General features: G+C 52.9%; 8 protein-coding genes across 8 annotated transcripts; 3 read left to right on the top strand and 5 right to left on the bottom strand.

Annotated features, from left to right (window-relative positions):
- Positions 1-656: 656 nt before the first annotated feature.
- UV8b_06057 (uncharacterized protein) lies at positions 657-1,255 on the top strand (the record flags this gene model as incomplete). The annotated part of the gene is made up of 2 exons (XM_043143554.1): positions 657-693; positions 747-1,255. 2 exons carry the CDS (start codon positions 657-659, stop codon positions 1,253-1,255), a joined length of 546 nt encoding a protein of 181 aa, XP_042999489.1.
- Positions 1,256-1,564: 309 nt separating this feature from the next.
- Positions 1,565-2,990, bottom strand: UV8b_06056 (uncharacterized protein; the record flags this gene model as incomplete). The annotated part of the gene is made up of 5 exons (XM_043143553.1): positions 1,565-1,708; positions 1,759-2,039; positions 2,092-2,452; positions 2,535-2,871; positions 2,902-2,990. The coding sequence occupies 5 exons, from the start codon at positions 2,988-2,990 to the stop codon at positions 1,565-1,567; spliced, it is 1,212 nt and encodes a 403-aa protein (XP_042999488.1).
- Positions 2,991-4,367: 1,377 nt separating this feature from the next.
- Positions 4,368-4,769, bottom strand: UV8b_06055 (uncharacterized protein; the record flags this gene model as incomplete). Its single annotated transcript, XM_043143552.1, has 1 exon — positions 4,368-4,769. One exon carries the CDS (start codon positions 4,767-4,769, stop codon positions 4,368-4,370), a length of 402 nt encoding a protein of 133 aa, XP_042999487.1.
- A 1,341-nt stretch (positions 4,770-6,110) lies between these two features.
- On the top strand, positions 6,111-7,323 carry UV8b_06054 (uncharacterized protein; the record flags this gene model as incomplete). Its single annotated transcript, XM_043143551.1, has 3 exons — positions 6,111-6,247; positions 6,918-7,110; positions 7,186-7,323. The coding sequence occupies 3 exons, from the start codon at positions 6,111-6,113 to the stop codon at positions 7,321-7,323; spliced, it is 468 nt and encodes a 155-aa protein (XP_042999486.1).
- A 130-nt stretch (positions 7,324-7,453) lies between these two features.
- UV8b_06053 (uncharacterized protein) lies at positions 7,454-8,498 on the bottom strand (the record flags this gene model as incomplete). Its single annotated transcript, XM_043143550.1, has 4 exons — positions 7,454-8,087; positions 8,134-8,271; positions 8,339-8,394; positions 8,442-8,498. The coding sequence occupies 4 exons, from the start codon at positions 8,496-8,498 to the stop codon at positions 7,454-7,456; spliced, it is 885 nt and encodes a 294-aa protein (XP_042999485.1).
- Positions 8,499-8,977: 479 nt separating this feature from the next.
- UV8b_06052 (uncharacterized protein) lies at positions 8,978-10,028 on the top strand (the record flags this gene model as incomplete). The annotated part of the gene is made up of 4 exons (XM_043143549.1): positions 8,978-9,192; positions 9,246-9,624; positions 9,728-9,846; positions 9,902-10,028. The coding sequence occupies 4 exons, from the start codon at positions 8,978-8,980 to the stop codon at positions 10,026-10,028; spliced, it is 840 nt and encodes a 279-aa protein (XP_042999484.1).
- Positions 10,029-10,626: 598 nt separating this feature from the next.
- UV8b_06051 (uncharacterized protein) lies at positions 10,627-11,711 on the bottom strand (the record flags this gene model as incomplete). Its single annotated transcript, XM_043143548.1, has 2 exons — positions 10,627-11,417; positions 11,474-11,711. The coding sequence occupies 2 exons, from the start codon at positions 11,709-11,711 to the stop codon at positions 10,627-10,629; spliced, it is 1,029 nt and encodes a 342-aa protein (XP_042999483.1).
- Positions 11,712-12,660: 949 nt separating this feature from the next.
- UV8b_06050 (uncharacterized protein) lies at positions 12,661-14,410 on the bottom strand (the record flags this gene model as incomplete). The annotated part of the gene is made up of 4 exons (XM_043143547.1): positions 12,661-12,748; positions 12,801-13,129; positions 13,196-13,974; positions 14,044-14,410. The coding sequence occupies 4 exons, from the start codon at positions 14,408-14,410 to the stop codon at positions 12,661-12,663; spliced, it is 1,563 nt and encodes a 520-aa protein (XP_042999482.1).
- Positions 14,411-14,740: the final 330 nt, after the last annotated feature.

Below are 14,740 nucleotides of genomic sequence, written 5' to 3'. Positions count from 1 at the left end.
CCACCTGGCCCTTGCCGCAACTCATCCAATCATGCAGTATGACGCAGACACGTCGACAGCCTGTGGACCGAGGCATGGGTGCTTGGGCACACACGCATGAGGGAGTCAGCCACTTCTGTTTTCAACATTTCGCTACCCCTTCTTTCGATGGAATCTCAACAGAAGTGACTTGACGCATTGAGCATTTCGAAACGTGCATTGTAGGCTGCTCTGCATCGCTGCTGCTGCGGTCACTGCGCAAGTCTTGCTGGCAGGTTCGGCAGGCAAGTCGGTGTTTTTTGTATCCGCTTGCTGGCCATCAGTTCCGACTCACGTTGCGCCCCGGCTTCTTCCGTGATATATCGGGTTGAAAAAAAGCGAGAAGACAGAGGAAGACGAAGCCATACACCCGTAGCTGATAATGTGCTGGACCCGATATCTGCAGGATTAGCAGCCTGTCTGTACACGAGGCCCGATAGAGCTGCCATGCAGTGGACCCGTAAGCAGCGACATTTCAATGTAGTCGACTCGTGTGCCTTGTCCCGTCGCGTGGTGGACGAGAGTCTTCGAGATACACTCATCGTGCCCCGGCTCCTTCATCTGTGTCGAACCTGAGTGTATTGCTCGAATGACAAGAACCCTCTGGTGATATAGTCGTATTTCCCCTGTTGGTCACAATGGCCTCGGCCACTGTACGGCACGCTCGTCGAGAAGGTATTCCCGCTCCACGATTCACCGCACGACTACGCACTGACTGGCATCTTTAGACGCTTCTGTCATTCTCGAGCTAATCCAAGCACTTGCTGCCTATGAGAAAGAACCCAGAATCGACGCCACCGTCGAAGCTATCCGGGATACCATAGCCTTTGCGGCACCAGCTTCGGCTGAAGACGGCATCACTGTCCCGGAAACGGAGCCTATATCCCCAAACAGGCCGTCTCGCTGCCTGCTCCTGTTTGACCCCGAAGACAAGGCTATAGCGCTCGCACTGTACTTTTACAACTACAGCACGTGGCAAGCCAAGCCGGGGATATATCTCGAGGACATCTTCATCCAGCCTTCTGAGCGGGGTAAGGGGTACGGGAGGAGGCTCATGGTGGAGTTGGCGAAACAGGCTGTTGCCATGCAGGCTGGCAAGATGGACTGGGCAGTGCTCAAGTGGAACGCGCCGAGTATCAAGTTCTACGAGAGGATTGGCGCCAAGGTCATGGACGAGTGGGCGGGGATGAGGATCGAGGGACGGGCTATGGAGGAGCTTGCTCGATTCTACGATTAGAACACGTCTACACTGCGTAGACACGGCGAATGTGCGACGGAATATGTGGGTTGCCGAGAGGAAGATTTGGCAATACGAAAAATAGAAGACGATATTACGTACGAGCGTGTAAACTAAGCGAGTCTGCATCCTTGCCTACACGATGCTCCTCGCTTGACGGTTGATAGGCTGTTGGATAGAGCCGACGCTTATACAGGAACTTATCAATCCAAGAAAGGCCCCAACCGAGCAGCGCCCGCAATCTTTCCCCCGTTTAATACAAGAGATTCAAGGAATAAAAGCCGTGATCCACATGTCCGCGTAGCTGGGCTACATCTCCGAAGCCGGTTTCCGAAACGCAGATGCCTCAGCCGCAATGCGATTCCTCTTGCGCAGCTCTAAAATCTGCACTTGGTCGCCAAAATACGTGCCCATAAGCCGGTCCCAGATACTAAAATGCGCTCCAAAGTTTGTCTGTTTCTCGAAATTAGTACTCCTCGGACCCCAGGTGCACCGCGCCCTACCTTTAACCCCCAGCTCTGGTGGTGGACATCGTGGAAACTCGGGTCAGTGCCCGTGACAAACAGAATCGGGTTCCACGGAAACACGTAGCCGCAATGATCTGTTACATTCTTGAAAGAGGCGTAGGCGAAGAGCAAGACAGACAGTCTAGTAGAGCAGGCGCTCGCCCAGCAGCCAATGGCGTAGCTGAGGCCGTCGACAACGAGGCTGTCGAATGGGTGGTTGTACGAGCCGCCCCATGAGTACGGGACGTAAAGCCGGTGGTGCTGGGAATGTACGTGCTCTGGAATCACGGTCAACGTTGGTGACATTGCACAGGGCCGCGGGGGACATACTGTACAGCCATTTATTAGTGTGCCCCAAGCGATGGAGGCAGTACATGCAAAAGTCGCTGACGACGAGGGCCGCGACAAGCTGTGCGGCGGGTACGACGTATCCCGCGAGTACTTTGGCCGTGGCCTCCTCCAGGGCGGCCATGTCGGCGGCGTTGCGCGCGAGGAGCACGGCAGGAGCGGTTCGAGACAGCGTGGTTGCCAGAGACGTGAAGTCGATGCCGGAGAGGGACAGCAAGTTGGGGACTGACGCGAATGCGCTGCGTACCCGTCCTGTCCAGATGGCGACGTGGTCGGGTTCGCGGGTGGCGATGTCGTCGCTGCTGAGAGCACCCAGACCAAGTCCGAGGAGGATTTGCAGCGCCTGTATCTGTCAGCAGAAGTGCTCGAAACTGCCCCCAGGACGGTTCTGTCGGGAGTCAACTTGCCTGGCACTGAAGCGTGACTCGCAAGCACTCCCGCTTGGAGACGCGGTTCCTCATGAGCTCTTCCGCCGACGTATGGAGCCGGTATTTGCCCAGCCAGCCGGTTTTCTCGCAGAGCACGAAGAGCGCCGACGTAAGCCAGTGGACGGCGACGGGGGCCAGGAGTGAGAGATGGAAATCGGATATGCCAGAAACGAGCGGCGTTGGGAGCCTGTTCCCCGTGAATATATTGTCGAGGGCCATTCTGCTCTGCTTCTCGGGATTTGGTTCGGTATCCTTGGCCGGGAGAGTTGACCGATGAGACTGGTGCACAAGCTGGAGTTCGCAAGGCTGGTTTGGGGCGAGATTCGAGTATCGGCTGCTTGCCTGGTTCCAAGACCGACATCACCCTTCCCGTTTCTTGGTCGCCAGATTCGCAAAGGAGGCGGTCCCGGGGTGGGTGCGGTCATTGGCCACCATGGCCGAGACGCCGATCATGGAAGTTTCGGTCCGCCGGCCTTGTATTGCTGTCTTTCCCGTACTATTGATCACGTTGGCAAGGGTTGGTTGTGAATTCGGGCGCCTTCCGCAATGCATGGCTCTCACAAGGGCAGCACGAAACGGGCACGATTTTGCCATGTCTTTCATTCATTTCCTTCTTCGAACATCTACAGGACTTGGGTCTGTGTCATTCCCCTTTGGGCAATTCAACCTTGGCCACTCTTCTGGGCCATGTAGTGAAAATGCGGATGTGTGGCTTTCCATCTGATGGGGGTTGAGCAGGCCTCAAGATGTGTATCCAGCACGTTGCAACTACTGGCCAGCCCAGCAGCAGAGCTGTTGGGAGGTCCAAGATGAAGCTTTACGTTGGGAGCCATAAGCCGGGACTCACAGATCCCAACACAAGGGCTACATGCCAGAAGCTGCATCAGGACGTTGCTGCATGGTAAATCGGCGAATGCTGCCGCTTAATGCTCAGTATCAAGCGACTGGATGCATCGAACGATGGGGAAAGAGGATTGACTATTGGACACAGAGTCTAAACTACGAACGATTTACTAAATCATCCAATACCCTGCCCAATCAAAACGGAATCTACTAGTAAAGAGCCGATAACAGAAAAAGGTTGAGCCAACAGCATAAGCGCACCAAGGCTAGCGCATGCATACCTGCCGGGACCTGCGCAGTCAGCGCATAGGGACACAGGATGCATGCTTAAAACACCACCCACACAAGACACAAACCTAAGCACCATCAAACCAGCAGCGCAATCCCAAAAACGGCCAGGTAAGTCGAGGAAACCCACGAATCACTGCAAACCGGGACGGAACACCAGGGCGGCTGGGCAGAACGGCCATGACATCATCAAAGGCGGGCAAAGTCCGCATTGGACAGAGACAAGCAACTCCGTCATGCTCGTTTCCAAAACCGTGTCAATCAACCATCTAGACTTCCGCTCTTCACACGGCACCGCCAAAGAGGGGGCGAACAATTGGCGGAAAAAGCTCTTCCCTCGCAAGGACGGCCGTGCATCCGCATCCGCGTCATACATTGCCCGACGTCGTATAGTGCTGCATGGTGTCTCGGCAAGCCCCTGTCCTGTTTCTGCTGGGCCGTTTGGCCCAATATTCCTGGCCACGTACAGTTCGGCTCACTATTCCTTGCCGCGTGCATGGAGATTCGCAATACCACCTTCAACCATACAATGGACGTGGGACGGGACGGCAACAGCTGCGCAATGATCTGAGATTGATGTAAAAAAAAAAAAAAAAGGAAAAAAAAAGGGGAAAATGCTAGCGAGAAGCCATAGCACGATGCCGCAAGTTATTGCAACTCCGAGATTCTTGCACGTCGCCCCATCTTCGAGCGATGCATTCACGCATCCGCATCGCCTGCCTCCACAGCCACCAGCTCCCCAGGCATCCACCACACCTTTTCGATCTTGCCGTCCCGAAACTCGTAAAACATGTGCTCCATGCATTTGACCGTTCCCTGTATGTTCTTCCCCATGAACTCGCGCTGGGGCGTGCATCGAAACTCGATCCGGCTGCCTACCCGCTGCGTCGATTCGTCCACCACTGGCATGACCACTGTGAACTTCAGGTCTGGAGCCGCGTCAACATCCTCCGCGACCAGGGCCTCAAAATCTTCGCGAGGCATGGGATTGCCGTTGAGAATGACGACTGGGTGCATGTGGTCGGCTAGGCTGCGGAAGGGACGCTCGTTCAGGGCAGCGATGTAAGCCTGGTAGGCGGATTCCAAAGAGCGCGCAGCCATGGTTTGCGGTGACGGGGTTTTCGGTTCCTTTTCTTGAGGGGGTTTGTGCGTGGGCTAGATTTTCAAAAAGTTGAGCGAGGTATTTGAAGGGATGGTTGTTGGGAGCTCCCTTATCAGACGCATTACCGGCTTGCGGGTCAGGCTAAGAAGACGGCCCGAAGCGTGGTCAACTTGACAATTCTTGCATAATGATGGGTCCCTCTCCCGGTCCGTTTGCCGGGTCCAGTGCCGCCCAAGTGCTTCCGTGTGTGCCTTATCTTATCCCTTGGGTGTCTTGTCACTTGTGTGGGCGGTTTTCCAAGCATACTAATGCTGATGGCGCAAGTCTCAGCCACCATTTACACGCCAGCCTTCGTGCGCTTATGCTATCAACACTTCACAATATCTCTATCGTTAGATTTTACGCCTAAATAAGATTAATCCGTTTTGCCATCATTTCATACATGTACTTGCTTGATACTGGGCATTACATTTAGCGGCAGGGCTCGCCGCTTCGTATCGTACCGATACAACGATTGACTTTTACGCGCGCCTCGCTTACGTGCCCCGCTCTGTACGATAGCATCAGAGAGGAATATACCTCACCCAGGCCTGTGGTTGTCGGTTATAAGCTCTCCACAACGTCCAGTTCGTCTTTAAGATCTTAAAACTACCCGCCATGAAGCCAATCAGGTTGAACTGCCTTTGATTCTATAATTTCAACCCTCCATGAGGTAGAATTGCAGACGAATTAGTGAAGCCAGAGGGAACCCGTAGGGCCGTGATCGAGTCGAGATCGGGCGCCTTCTGGATTTGGTAAGGATCTGCAGTATATGTTTGTAGAAGGGTTCTGTAATTCTAAGAAACCTTATCACTATACGCCGCGCTAGCAAGGGTCGCCTATATGCCCTATAATAGGCATAGTTGCTAAGAAGATGAGCCAATTTAGCGTTTTACTGCTGGAAAAAAGATGGGCTAGCTGCGTTAATTAATGTTTCTCTGGCTCGGCGTATTTCTCTCCAGGCTCAGGCAGTACTAGGTACAGTCTCCGTAAGTTACGCACCTCGACTGGTGTTTTGACTTGAACTAAAGGCGCAAATGAACTGTTCGTGCTGGCAATCTCAACTTGTTCCACCATTTGCAAGTTGCATGCTAGGGGTATGCATATAAAATCCGGTTCCAGTAGCTTACCTTTGAGCTACCGAAGAGGATCCGTTAGGGAAACCAACACCAATAGGCCTGTCTGTTCTGTTCCAGCCACGGCTCTGTTCTTATGATAAGAATACTTTTTATCAGACAAGTATAATAGCTTGTTCCAAGTACAGACTCCTCTGTGCCCATTATTGAGTAATATGCTTCGCAATGAACCATATGGACCACAGACCAATGGCGACTTCATCACACCCGCCGCCGCAGAAGCACACACTTATCAACGGGGTTTCCGACTACACCCTCTCGTTGATTGTCCCGGTGGTGACACACTGGCTCACTGCAGCTGTGTACGAGGTTTTCGAGCGATACCAGTTGTTTTATCAATACAAAATACACACTAGTGCGGAGGAAAAAACAAAAAACACCATCACCCGGATGGAATGCCTCCGTGGTGTGATTCTGGTGCAGGTGCGTCACGGGGGTATCCGTCCACGACTGGCCCTGTTGACATGTACTAGATCCTACAAACAGGTTTGGGAATAATGATGAATATGCTTTTCACTGAGGGAGAATCGACACCCAATGCACAAGGTGACTTGATGGCATGGGCAGACTTAGTTCGTTGTTGGAGACGGACCATCGTGATGGCGCTCTCTGGTGGATCTGTCTCGACCGACTCTATGGACTCTATGGACCCATTCTCACGCTCCGCCACTGGTACCGCTTTGCCCTTCCCTCCAAATGAGAAAGCGGAACTGCTACTAGCAAAGATGATGTATTACGGATTGATCCCAGTGCTACGGTTCTACCTCGCTTTGCGATTGGCGGACACATGGGTCTTCTTTATTCATCGGGCAGAGCACAGTAACCAATGGCTGTATAGTAAGTGGCATGCTACAAGTGTACTTCATAGGCTGATGCTGTCGTAGGAAATTTCCATGCCCGACATCACGAATTGTACGTGCCTTATAGCTGGGGCGGAATCTACGACCACCCACTCGAGAGCTTGTTTCTTAGCGTCGGAGCTTTTGTCGTGGCTGTCGTGGGCTCTGGCATGACTCTCAGAGAAGGCATGGTGTTTTCGGCCTTTTCTTCCTTCAAGTCCTGTACAGACCATAGCGGATATGCTCTGCCGTGGAACCCAGTAGACATTCTTACCACGGTCGACGCTGGATATCACGATAAACACCATCAGCGATGGGGCTTAAAGGTAATGTGATCCTTTTCCTCTCGTCGTTTTTGTCAATAGACCCTATTTACTGTCTGTTGCTAACATAATCTGCAGAAGAATTTTGCTCTCCACTTCCGGTTCTGGGACCGCCTTTGGGGCACCGAGTTTACAGACGAGCAGGTTGCTTGTCAGCTATACGCAAGAGATCGCCAGGCAGCAGAGATGAAAAAGAGCAAAATAAAGGCGTCTTAAGGGACAAGTTGCGATAGACGGGTGACAAAAAGTAGCAAGAGCTTGGATTTATCCATCGGAATCGGTGCATCTTAAATGATTTATCAACAAGCACGCTATATTGGACTGCTGACGGATACAAAGACAGCGTCTACAGCGTTCCATATTTAACCAGGTAGCCTCCATCCACAACTATGATCTGTCCGTTGAGGTATTGGTTCGTAGCGGCAAAGAGAATCGCACTCGCCATGTCCACATCATTGCCAGGCCTCCCAGCCGATATCTCGGCACAGGTGCCCGCCGGCAGAGGGGGCGATTTCTGGCACTCATCACTTGTACCCGTGGTGATCTCGCTGGGGAACAAGCCCGGTGCAATGGAATTGACCCTGATGGACAGTTTGCAGTTTGCAATTTCGACAGCTAGCATCTTGGTCAGGTGAATGGTAGCTGCCTTGGCGGCATTTGACGCGAACCGGCTCAGGGATTCCTTGATCAAGCCATTGATGGACGATATGTTGATGACGGTGCTCGCGACACCGGGCCGCTCGTCACTTGCCCGCTGCAGGAGGGGAAGAAAGGCCGTCGTGACAAAGTACACGGCGGCGACGTTGGTAGCATAGACATCGGTCCAGTTCGCAAAGGTTGCGTTGTCCGCCTCGAACAGGTTCTGCTTCACCTCTTGCGCGCTGGCGCCTCGGGCCTTCTGCTCGTTGCTGTAGATGCCGGCATTGTTGATCAGAATGTCCACCCACTGCTGTCGCTTGCTGAGTTCTTGAACAAGACGCCTGGATAAGTCAGCCGGATGTTGCGAGCGCCGGGCAGAGATCTAACCGGATGTCGTCTTTTTGCGAGACGTCTCCCTGTAGGGGGATGATGGAGCCGCTGATGCCTTGTCCGTGAGCTGCCGCTGCGCGCTGCAGCTTCGCTTCAGTGCGGCCGACGATGTAGACCTTCGCGCCGTTAACCGCTCTGCAGTTGTGTTAGATGCGAGAAGCTGGGATTGGGGGAGAGTGGAGGGGGGGTAGTGGCGACGGACAGAGCCTGAGCGGCCATCAGGCCCAGCCCGGAGCCACCGCCGGTAATAACGGCCACCTAGACGCCGGTTAGTGACGATTTGGGTTACAGACTTGGCAGTTTACCTTGTCCTTGACGTTGAAGACATTGGAGAGGGCGAAATCTGCGTTGTTTGTCGGCATCGTGTAGGTTTTGTCAATAGGAATGCAGATTACCGCTGTCTAATCGAGGAATGGCTGACTGGCTGGATTACAGAAACATGAAAGAAAAGAAGGAAAAACGCTGAGTCGAATGATTCCGGGAAGATGAGAGTGCTCCGAATTCACTTCGTGTTTCGGACCGTTACGTCCCAGCCGCTCTGGCAGCCAACATGGATGGATAGGTCCAATGGAAGCGCTCTCTACACTTTCCCTTCCTACCTCTGCCCATCCGCTACCGAGCCCCGAAGAGCATGTTCCTATGTGAGGATTCTGCAGGATTATGCACTAATGCTGCAAACTACAACCCACCCCTGCTACTCCCTGGCCAGTATTCGCAACAGAGATAGATAGGGTCAGGTAGCCTGCTTTCCTACCAGCATTAAGACTGACCGCCCGATGATGCTTTTGACAAAATCCGCAAACCTTGATCTTGTTCAAAAACCAGCTCTCTACATACAGCCATGGCCTCTCACAGCCCAGAGCATCTAAATCGTGACCGTCTCTTCAACGTGTCGCATGTGACGGCTGTGCTCACGGGGGGCGGCTCCGGAATAGGATTGATGATCACCCAGGCATTGATTGCCAACGGCGCCAAGATCTACGTCGTGGACCGACGAAAAGACGCCCTGGACACGGTCCAGCGGCTGTACAACACCGGACCCGGCGAGATGATACCGCAAGACATCCCTTCTCGCGCCCCTTGATACTGCTCCGCTAACAGCTTCCTAGTCTTGTGGCCGACATCAGCGTCAAAGCCGACGTGGTACGTCTGGCGGAGCAAATCACCGCGTTGGAGCCCCAAGGCATCCAGCTGCTCGTCAACAACGCCGGGATTGCCTTGGACCACGCCACGAGGTTTGCGGACAGCGGCCAGCCGTGCATGAGCAGTGCCACCGCCATCTCGGAGCACTTCATGCGCTCGGCGCCGAACGACTGGGCCGCGTCGTTTGCCACAAACGCCATGGGCGGCTTCTTCATGTCCATGGCGTTTCTGCCGCTGCTCGAAAAGGGCTCCGCCGTAGTCGACGGCTACGCGTCCAGCATCGTCAATCTATCCAGCAACGCGGCCTTTCTGAAGGACAGCTGCCGCGGGTACGTTTCCTACGCGGTGAGTAAAGCCGGGACGGTACATCTGAGCCGCATACTGGCGCGGCTGCTTGCCAATACGACTGTGCGGGTGAACCAGATTGCCCCGGGCACGTTTCCTTCAGAAGTACGTTTTTGCGAAACCCTGCGCTTGCTGGTGGGAGCTGACAGGGGCAGATGACGACGGGTTCTTCGGGGCCGGATCAAAAGTCGACGATGAATCGCCCGGTGACGAACGCTGCAGGTGAGTGAGGGGATTTTGCCGCGTAGGTTTCGTGTCTAATATTGGGTGTAGGTAGGCCAGGCGGGGAGATGGACATTGCCGCCACGATATTGTTTCTTGCGAGCGTGGGGGGGAGCTTTTACAACCATCAGATTCTGTTTCCAGACGGAGGGGAGACACTCATCTGTCCTGCTGCTGTCTGAGCTCGGGTAAAATGCGTTGGGGACCCTGTTTGATGCTCTATTTGAGCAGCCTTTTTGCCCTTTGTTGTGCGCTGTTTTACTAGCCGAGCTGTTTTCCAGCCGGTTCTATGAGTCATTTAGCAGCCTCATATATCAGACACAGGCCTAATATATAGAGAGTAATGTCATATCTCCCCTCTGCTGACAGGATTTGACAGACATTATCATTTTCTTTTCTTAGCGTCACTGTGCTGCTGCATCTCACGAAGTTCTTGAACTTGCAGGCAGTCTTTGCATTACATCACACACTGCATTAGAAGCCGCACTTGGTGTGACTTTACATTTTTGGTGCAACATGACGCATGGTAGCTTCAAAGAGAGGCTGTATCTTTTCGGTGGCCGAACGTCCTGATATCTGGAAATTCCAGTTTGCTTCCGTGTCATGTGCGTGGCCATGTCCGACGACGACGGTGTCTTCAAGGCGGTCAAGGCCAAAGAACATGATTCAAAGCGCTTAGATTCTGCAGAGTAACTGAAATAACACTTGTGCAAATCCGCACCATCATCTGGCATTCAATCACAAGCTTTGATGAGGTTGCGCAAGTCCACATTGTCAAACTCAGGACTCGATGGCTTCCCTCAACGATTCCTTCAGGCCAGTAAACCCAGGTCTACTATACCTTCGCAGCAGCTCTTGAGCCCTCTTCGTCGCGAACGTCTTGAGATCCTTGGATGAACTCGTGCTTCTCTCGAACCGCCTGCTGCCGTCCCCGCAGCCAGCAGCATCTAGTTCCTCCATCAGCTCGGCTGTCTCGTTGAAACCAAACGGGCCCGCACATGCGAATAGTCTCTCTCCAGTCACATCCAGCTCGAGCAAGGCCGCCAGATGCAAAACAGCCGTGTCTGTTACGTTGACATAGTGCTGCGGCGCAAACTGGCATCGCAAAAGCTCGAGAATATCTTTATCGCCCTCCCACATTTTCTTATACCAGCCACCCGTCGACGCTGGCTGCTCCTTGGACAAGATTCTTCCAATATTGCAATTTGGCAGTACCGTATTGAGGGTAAAGACAGGCTTCTCCTGCTCCATGAAGCGCCAACACTCCTGCTCGGCTAGCATCTTGCTCGCGGCATATACGGCCAGCTTCCGATCGTCATTGTACGGCGACGGGGCTAATGCGGCTTGAACGTCATCGTGATTCCATGTATTTGTATCGACGTCGAACACCGTGTCTACGATTGGGGCGGTTGCTGCAGTTGAAGAGGAGGTGTAGACGAAGCGCTTGACGCATGGATTCCGGGCTGCCGCAGTGAGGGCGTTCCGTACTCCAGAAAGCACCGGCGGGATGACTTTGTTGGGATCTGGGTTGAGCGAGAGGTCCGAAGCCACATGGATGACACCTTGGCAATCTGTAGTATCGTTAGCAGAACCTGGACCGGCGGTGACGAATCATGTTGGCGCGAACCTTGCATAGCCGTGTCAAAGGCGCCATCAGAGGCCATATCCTCGACAATTTGAACTTCAAACTCGCCTCTTCTATGGCTTTCCTCAAATAGTGCTTCCATGTAGCCGCGCTTGTGGTCGTCTCGAACCGTACCACGAACGCGAAAGCCGCGTTCCAGGAGATGTTTAGCCACATGGCTGCCAATATACCCGTTCACCCCGGTGACGAGGACAAGTGATCCATGCTCAATACTTGGCATAGTGATAGCTTCTTTCTGGTTGAGTGGGCGAGAGTTTGGCAACTTGTAGGTTAACCAAATTTTATGTTGAAGTGGAATTGGTTGCGACCTGGAAATTGACCTGCTTAAATACCTTTTTCAAGGTAGCAATGCACAGTGCCAGCCCAGTAACAACTTCTGTCTTGGGCTCATCTACTTGCCTTTTACCTCCATCCACTATAACATCTATTTAAGGAGCATAGCAAAACTATATTGGCATGCAAAGGCTCGTAAGTGACTTTTCAAAAGTCGACTCCTGCAACCACGGCTAGTGAGCTTCCCAACATGGGCTGACGAACTTTCACACAGCTGGCTCGGAAATTAACTGCTCTGTTTCATTGGACATCTCTGGCTACCGGGGATGAACGGAGCTAGATCGTTAAACCAAGAATCAGAATTTGCTACGGACTCCAGATGAATGATCAATGACCAGGCTCCGAGCCCCTATTTCGCTGGAATTGAAAAGAGGTCTCGTGCAGTGTAGCTGCTGGCATGCTGCGGGAGGCATATATGGTCTTGTGGCTCGATCATTTGCTGATGAAGAAATGAGACCTCATAACTGGGAGATAAGTCATACCCGGGTCATATTGCCCAGAAAAGCTCCGTCGTGGACCGAGACGAAGCAGCATGGGCAGTCAGCTAGCAAGCCGTCGTTCGGTATGAAGGTGAGAAAATCACCCTTTGGCTATACAATAAAACAAGGAAAATGCATTGGCTCGATGGGAAACACACTGGCGCAAACCTGATGATGCTCCTTTTCCTCGATGGATAACAATTGCGCTCTCATTAACAATTACGGTACATCTTGTGGTACAATTTGGACCCAATTTGCCCAGTTACTTTTTTTTTCTCGCCAAACCGCAAGTTGGGAACCAGCTGTTCAGCCGCTAGGTCGTCGTCTAGTTGCTCTTGGAAGTTCATTAGAGTTAGATCAACCTGCAGCATTCCTGGCCGTCGCTTCCGTGGCTGCCTTGTTCCAATTCGCCATGCACAGATATGTGTATTCTATAAGTGATACGCTATATACCAATTAGCACTTTCTATTTTAGTCATTAGTTGCAGAACACTCACACAACCAGTCCAAGCGTTAGACCCCAAAGGAGACCATGCAGCTTCCAGTCAAGTCCAAAACCCAATGCCAAAGAGGTAGGTAGCGCAACAAAGTAATACGATGAAAGAGTGGCCGGCCCGCCAATTGATTGCCTGCCGATGCCTCGCAGCAGTCCATGGGCTGTCGCTCCTACACCTTCCAGAAATGTCGTGAGGCCCAGCATCGGCAAGAGTTGCGTAGCCAGTCTCGCGACAACCGGGTCGTCGGTGAATATAAAGGGAAGTCGGGCTTGAAATAAGATGTACACGATGAAGTTGAGGCAGCCCGTAATGCAAACTGCGGTCAAGGCCTGTCTCGGTCAGCACTATGGACAAAATGATACAGTTGTCGTGGAAAAGATGAGCAGAATACGCACCATTTTAGCTGCAACCTTACCGGCGCCAACCGCCCCGGCACCTATCAGGCCGGCGATTCGCGTGGAGGCAGCAATCGACATGGAAAAGGGGACCTGAAATGAAATCGTCGCGATTGCCGACAAGATGCCCTGGACGGCGAGATAGTCGGTGCCAAACTGGCTGGAAGCAATAATCATGACTTCAAAAGCAAGGTATTCTGCTTCTACCATGATCATCCCTGGAATCGCCAGCCGAATCATGGTCCACCAGTTGGTGAGTGCTCGGTGGCTGAAACCTCCCCAGCAGCCAGAACCATTGATAAACCTAACGTAGAGGAGGACAAGGACAGCTATCAACGTCCTTGTGGCCGCAACCGCCATTGGAGCACCGATGAAACCAAATTTCCGAATCAAGACAGAAACCACGATGGCATGGCAAGGCGCTGCGACGAGTAAAACGTAGGTTGTCGCCTGAAAGAGCCCCTGCGCTTGGAGAAATCGCTTCACAATCTCAAAAATGACATAGCCCGGAATTGCGCATGTTAGTGCGACGAGATACAAGCTTGCTAGGCGGGCAGACTCGGCGTCTGACACCAGGTGCTTCATGATGGGCTCGGCGTACAGCCACAGGATAGATATGGGGATGCAGAGGCATAAGAGAAAAAGGGCCATGCGCTGACAGTAGAGGCCGATGAGATGCTTTCGCCCGGAGCCGTAGGCCTGAGCACAAAGAGTATCCAAGCTTGTTGCTAGGCCTTGTATGGGTGCGAAGCATGTAATTGCAGCTGACATATTGGCCACTAGTTCAAAACCGTCAGCAGTCAGCTCTTTTCGTGGGCAACGACTCCAGGTGTCTGGCTGCAACTCACAAGATACCGCTCCCAGCTCACGCTTCCCGAGCCTTCCCGCGGCGATGAGACTCAGGGCATCGACTGAGTACTGGAGCAAAAATGTGACAGTGAGAGGGAGCGAATAAGATGCAATGGTCCTGGCCTCGTGCAGCCAAGTAACGGGATTATCGTCAAGCGAGAGGATTCCTTGTTCTGGCTGGTCGATATTCTGTCGGCGACGGACACATACGATGATCCCATGATCATGGTCAAGGCATGAATCGGACTTTAGTAGCGGTGATGTCTCAGTCGCATGAGAGGGAATAGAGTCTTCGTGGTGTTGGCCTGGGAGCTTGGTTCTGCAGAGCTGCTGGCGAAGTCGAGCTAAAAAGCTTTGCCGTTGCATCTTGACAGTGCGGGCTCGAGAAAAAGGCAGATGAATGAAATGGCCCACGTCCTTTCTCCAAGGGTTGACCAAGTGAACAGACCAAGTAGCACACCCCAAGGTAATCAATTAAACAAGGCCGGCCTCAGAGTTGCGAGACTCGGCCGTCGGGGTTCAAAATGCTGACCGTTGACGTAAGTGAGACATTCTTAACCTCTTTCATTTTGTTAGTGACTCGGGCTGTGCGGTGCAACCAGTGGACGGACCTTTGTTGGCCATTGCGCTGGCTAGAGTATCACGAGAGCTCGGCTGCCGTTGCTTGTTCTTGTCCGCTTAAAGCTCCGAATCGGC

Source organism: Ustilaginoidea virens, chromosome 5, assembly GCF_000687475.1.
Source record: "Ustilaginoidea virens chromosome 5, complete sequence".
Classification (NCBI taxonomy): domain Eukaryota; kingdom Fungi; phylum Ascomycota; class Sordariomycetes; order Hypocreales; family Clavicipitaceae; genus Ustilaginoidea; species Ustilaginoidea virens.
The sequence above is the reverse complement of the archived record's forward strand: the minus strand, read 5'-3'. Positions and strand labels throughout refer to the sequence as shown.